This window comes from Amblyraja radiata, chromosome 29, assembly GCF_010909765.2.
Source record: "Amblyraja radiata isolate CabotCenter1 chromosome 29, sAmbRad1.1.pri, whole genome shotgun sequence".
NCBI lineage: Eukaryota > Metazoa > Chordata > Chondrichthyes > Rajiformes > Rajidae > Amblyraja > Amblyraja radiata.
The window spans coordinates 22,230,927-22,236,926 of record NC_045984.1 but is presented as its reverse complement, the minus strand read 5'-3'; the positions used below and the strand labels follow the sequence as shown (position 1 = coordinate 22,236,926).

General features: G+C 42.9%; 1 protein-coding gene across 1 annotated transcript in view; it reads right to left on the bottom strand.

Annotated features, from left to right (window-relative positions):
* Positions 1-335: 335 nt before the first annotated feature.
* mknk2 (MAPK interacting serine/threonine kinase 2) overlaps positions 336-6,000 on the bottom strand; it is a 28,134-nt gene continuing 22,469 nt past the window's right edge. The window contains exon 14 of the mRNA XM_033046847.1: positions 336-3,852. Coding sequence (XP_032902738.1) covers positions 3,603-3,852 — 250 coding nt within the window. The 3' untranslated portion in view covers positions 336-3,602. The remainder of the gene's footprint in view (positions 3,853-6,000) is intronic.

Below are 6,000 nucleotides of genomic sequence, written 5' to 3'. Positions count from 1 at the left end.
GACATTATCCAAGGTCAGGATCTAACCAGGGTCTCTGGCGCTGTGAGGCAGCGGCTCTACCAGCTGTGCCACCCCGAAATTCAAACATACTATCTTAGTATCTCAGACTGAAGAAGGGTCTCGACCTGAAACGTCACCCATTCCTTCTCTCCAGAGATGCTGCCCATCCCGCTGAGTTACTCCAGCTTTTTGTGTCTATCTTTGGTTTAAAGACAGTTCTTTCATACACATCTTTAAACCAGTGACGGGTATCAGTGGAGCACCAACACCGGGCGCAAAACGAACGCTGATTTGCATCCTCTTTTAAAAAAAAAAAAAACTAGACACGGTCACACAAGTTCAAAGCATTTATTCAAATTTTTATAAAACAATACAAAAATCCTGACAACAGTAAGTTTTAGAGTGAGCCTCATCAGTCACCTGGTGCATAAAGTGCTTTCGCTTCACGCCCCTTAGGAGCCAGCTAATATACCAACAGTGCTTGATTATGGCTGGTGCTTAACTAAACCGTGCCCTGCTGCTGCTCAGCACAGGCCTGCAGTCAGATGACGCAATGCATACAAAATTCAAATAGTCTTAGTATAAGACAACAGGAACATATTTCAGCAAAAAAGGAATAGCAATTTACAATTCAAATTGGCTTCATGTTCTACCAGCTTTTCATTACATAGTACCATACAGTTACTGATAATACTGTTTCAGGAAATAAGAGTCAGATTGGGCAATGCAACCAACTAACCAAAAAAAAAAAAAAAAGGATACATTTACAAACCTTGCACATCTGCAATGAGCCAGGTTGTGATTAGTACAAATCCACCCAAAGTCCTACCACTTTCAGAAGAAACTCCAAAAAAGCTTTTTGATTTGAAGGCTTCGGAGATCCACCTGGACGTTTTCATGTCCTAATGGAACCCACAAAACTACAAAACACAGGGCTGGTGTTAGGTAGTTCCAACCTATGTTCCCCCGGCCAATGTGGGTGGCAAGTCTAAGGTTAAAGACATTCACTTCAACAAACAAGTCCCCAATGCTATTTTTGTTTTTGTTTGCATAGATTCCACCAGGAAGACTCGATAGAAGATAGAAGACAGACAAACTTTTGCAACTTCCAAAATCAGTGGAAGTCACAACCAAAAGATACTTTCAAACCATTTTCCTTAAAAAGCAAAATCAAATGTGAACAGTGGATGGAGTGGGAGGTAGGAGGTGGAACACCTATGAAGATTTGATCTTTCTACCTCAGTTACTTGTTAAAGCTAGAGGTACTCAACATAGTTTAAGTTGATGGGATATTGTTCTAATTCTTTGCCATCCCCAGACTCGCTGGAGACAGGCATTGCTTGCTTAACTATCCACCGTCAAACTGCCCTCTGCAAACTCATCAGTATTCTTTCCCTTGTGCCGACATCACTGCCCAGCCAACTCCCAGCTCCAAATGGCTTTGCATTTGCTACTTGCATCGAACAAGAGCAAGAATTAGTTCCAAAAACCAGCAACTGTTTGCAACTTGTCCTATCGCTGGGCATGGTTGAGGCCAAATAATTCAGCACAGGCTGGGAAACACATCAGAAACTTTCCTAGTCCTGCCACCAGGAAGACATTTTGTTTTCTTTAAAATAAAAAAAAACCCTCAATCTTTGTGGGAACCACAAAAAAAAAAAAAAAAAAAAAGCTCTACCAGATCTGGGTACTAGTTTCCATTGTGCAGATCTTCCATGAAAAGTGACAGTGGATCGCTACACCCCAACAGTACATTCCTCTGTGGTAGAGTTTTTACTTCAACAAGATTTTTGATGCACATCTCAGAGACCCCTGTGAAGAGGCAGTACATCCGGTGTTATCCAGACATCCCTGCAGTAGTTGGAGACCCAAGAGACCCCAGATGCTGTAATAAGGAGCAACACACAATCTACTGGAGAAACTCAGAGGGTCAGGCAGCATGTGTGGAGGAAAATGGACAGGTGATGTCTCGGACCCACTGAGTTCCCTCAATACTTTGCTATTCTCACCCCTGCAATAGTTTCTGTTTGGCCAACCCTATTGCTACGGGGCAGAGAGTCGAGAGAAGCCATGATCCCTTGCTCCCCATTTCCCCCACATAAACATTAAACCCACACACCTCCACTGTACACTTTCCCATGGCCTTCAGAGGTCAACAGTGACTTTGTACACTCCAGCACTGTGCTACAGTGAAAAGCTTCAAATATACATTCAATGGCTTTGAACACAATGGCCACCTGGATAGGGATAGGCAAAAGGAGCCCATGTCACATAAACACAGATAGCACCCACTTCAAGTTTCAAAATCAGTACGCAGCACTTTTCAGATTCCATCCAGAGATATTTGCAAAACAAAAAGGAAATGTAAACACATTAACATTTGGAAGATTTCACACAAATCTCGGAGAGAGACTACTCTTATTTCTGTATCTGGAATGCCTTTTTCACACTCAAACTCTTCTTTTTCTCTTCCCCCCATCTTTAATATTGTCTTCTTTCCCCAATTCTGCAAAATAGTTAAAAGAATCAACATAAATGTATGATACTTGTACTTCTGAACCTGATAGATATTAAGGAAACAGGATGATTTATCTTCACCCCCCCCCCCCCCACCACAAAATATGCTGGTCAGAGTAGCTGCAAGAATGGGGGAGGAAATGACAGAGGAAGATAGGTGTACAAATAGAGCTATTTTTCTTTAAAGGAAATTGAATGTATAAATTCTCTCTCTCATGCACCGTTCTCAAACGTCTGGGATGCGCAAGTAGCCTGTTTTATTGGGACAAGATGGCATCGAATGGAAAAATGCAAGACCGAATGGTGGAGTGCCTTTGTGTTTCTTGCCTCTGAAGTGCAGAACTAATTCAGCTGTGGTCACCTCCCACGTAAGCCTTGAACTGCGCGGTGACCAGTGCCCAGGGAAGACAATGGAAAAATACATCTGACAGCTTCACACAGGAAGCCGTTGGTAAATGCAGAGATGCACAGTTCAAACCTAGTAACCCAAACTAATACAGAGTATAAAAGCAGCTAAAACTAAACTACAAATTGTTGTGAGGGCTATCACAGTACAAAATAAAGTTTAAAACCTGCTTTTTAAAACATTCCTTTGGTGAAGAGACTAAGAATTGCTTAAATTCTCACTATGTTTCTCAGCTGTTTTTGACTCTTAGCATCTTAAATTTGCATACTACCCCTTGCAGGTTTCAAATGTTGTAAACAGTTCCGTCTTGTCTGAAGCAGTATTGTAACATTGGAAGGCACAGAGTGCTGGAGTAACTCGGTGGGTCAGGCAACATCCCTGAAGAACATGGACAGGTGACTTTTCGGGTCAGGACCCTTCTTTAAACATAGCTGACGTTTCAGCTCGGGACCCCTCTTCAGACTTGCCGATGATTTGGGTCAGGACCCTTCTTCAGACCTTGCCGACGTAGCTGATCGCGACCCTTCTTTAGAATTTCTCCAGCACTTTGTGTCCTTTTGTTTTGTAAACCAGCATCTGCCGTTCCTCGTATCTATAGCATTGTAACATTGACAGACTTGGAAGCCAGCCAACAGAAGATCCTGGTTTAGTTGCTATGTACTTCGGGGACTAAACGACGTCACGCGCAATTGTCCACCAGGACTAAGGGTGGCAACAACTGTTGATTGGCTGCATTAATTGCATTGGTCTTCTGCCTCCGTTTGGCTAATTTAGATTCGGAGGGCGGAGAGAGACGTACAGAACATGAGGTAGCTTTGATGAGGATTGGATGATTGTGCTCGTCCTGATTCTCTTCATGCTGAGTCAGCTGCCTGTTAACTGCGATTGCTTCAGCTGCAAAGTACGTGAGATCTTTGGCACTGCTGTTCCTGGGGAGGGGGGGGGGGGGTGGAGAAGACAGAACAATGAGTCAACACAGCTCTAAGCATGGCACAACACAAACCACAACCTCAACACTGCGACAAACCACTCGATAATCCACTCCCAGGCTTTTGTCTCGGCAGCTTAATTTTACGAGCTAAAGTCCTTCAATAAACAAACAATTCGTTTTTTTTTTTAAATGGGGCATATGGACGGATCAATTTACTATTTTACAAACCCAGGCCCTTCAATAAACGAATAATTAGTTCTAAAAAAAAGAGCATCTAGAAGGTTCAGGTTACAATTTGGGCGGTCGAATGATTGTAACATTTAAACAGAATTCCAGCAACAATAGTTTAGGCTACTGGCGTTTTGTAGCAGGTCAGAATATTTAAGAAGGGAATTGTAATCCTGTTGAAACTATTCTGGAACAGCCAACAAAGGCTGTGTTTTGTTTGCATTAGAATGCTTCAAGCTTGGCTCTCTCCCCGCATAACAACAGTCACAAAATTGGCCCCCAAAATTGTCTGCTTAAAGCTGTTTCAGTGCATTGCACAAAACATACTGGACAATGTATGACACAGGAGCAGAATTGGACAATTCGGCCCATCAAGTCTGCTCCACCATTCCATCACAGCTAATCAATTTTTTTCCCTTCTCAATCCCATTACCCTGCCTTCTCCCCATAAACTTTAGAATATAGAAGTATAGGAGCCACAAAGTGTTGGAGTAATTCAGCAGACCAGGCAGTATCTGTGGAGAACATGGATAGGTGACATATCTCATGGGACCCATTTTCAGACTCAGATGACACTTGCGTCACCCATTCATAGAAATATAGAAAATAGGTGCAGGAAGAGGCCATTCAGTCCTTCGAGCCAGCACCGCCATTCAAGATGATCATGACTGATCATCCAAAATCAGTACCCCATTCTGGCATTTCCCCCATATCCCTTGATTCCCTTAGCCCCAAGAGCTAACTCTCTTGAAAACATCCAGTGAATTGACCTCCAATGCCTTCTGTGGCAGAGAATTCCACAGATTCACAACTCTGTGGATGAAAACGTTTTTCCTCATCTCAGTCCTAAATGGCCTACCCCTTATTCTTAAACTACGACTCCTGGTTCTGGACTCCCACAACATTGAGAATTTTTTTCCTGCATCTATCCTGTCTAATCCACTAAGAGTTTTATATGTTTCTATAAGATATCCTCTCATCCTTCTAAATTCCAGTGAATACAAGCCCAGTAGACCCATTCTTTCATATGTCAGTCCCGCCATCCCGGGAATTAACCTGGTGAACCTATACTGCACTCCCTCAATAGCAATAATGTTCTTCCTCAAATTAGGAGACCAAAATTGCACACAATACTCCAGGTATGGTCTCACCAGAGCCCTGTACAACTGCAGTAGGACCTCCTTGCTCCTAAACTTAAATCTTTTTGCAATGAAGGCCAACATCCCATTAGCTTTCTTCACTGCCTGCTGCACCTGCATGCTTACTTTCAGTAACTGATGTACAAGCACACCCAGGTCTCGTTGCACCTCCGCTTCTCCTAATCTGACGTAATTCAGATAATACTTTGCCTTTCTGTTTTGCTCTAATTTTGCACACTAATCTTGTGTGGGACCTTGTCAAAGGCTTGTTAAAAGTCCAGATACACCACATCCACTGGCTCTCCTTTATCTATTCTACTTGTTACATCCTCAAAAATTCCAGAAGATTAGTCAAGCATGATTTCTCCATCATAAATCCATGCTGACTTTGACTGATCCCATCACTGCTCTACAAATGCGCTGCTATAACATCTTCTATAATCGACTCCCGCACCTTCCCCACTACCGATGTGAGGCTAACTGATCTATAATTCCCTGTTTTCTCTCTCACTCCTTTCTTAAAAAGTGGATCAGTTCCTGTGGACTGGAGGGTACCCAGAGTCGAGAGAACATTGGAAAATGATCATCAATGCATCCACGATTTCTAGGGCTACCTCCTTGAGTACTCTGGGATGCTGCCCATCAAGCCATTTCCGGGAGATTGTTTGCGCCTTCCTTAGTGAAGACAGAACCAAAGTACTAATTTAACTGTTCTGCCATTGCCTTGTACCCCCATTGTAAATTCACCTGTCTCTGACTGTAAGGGACCTACATTCATC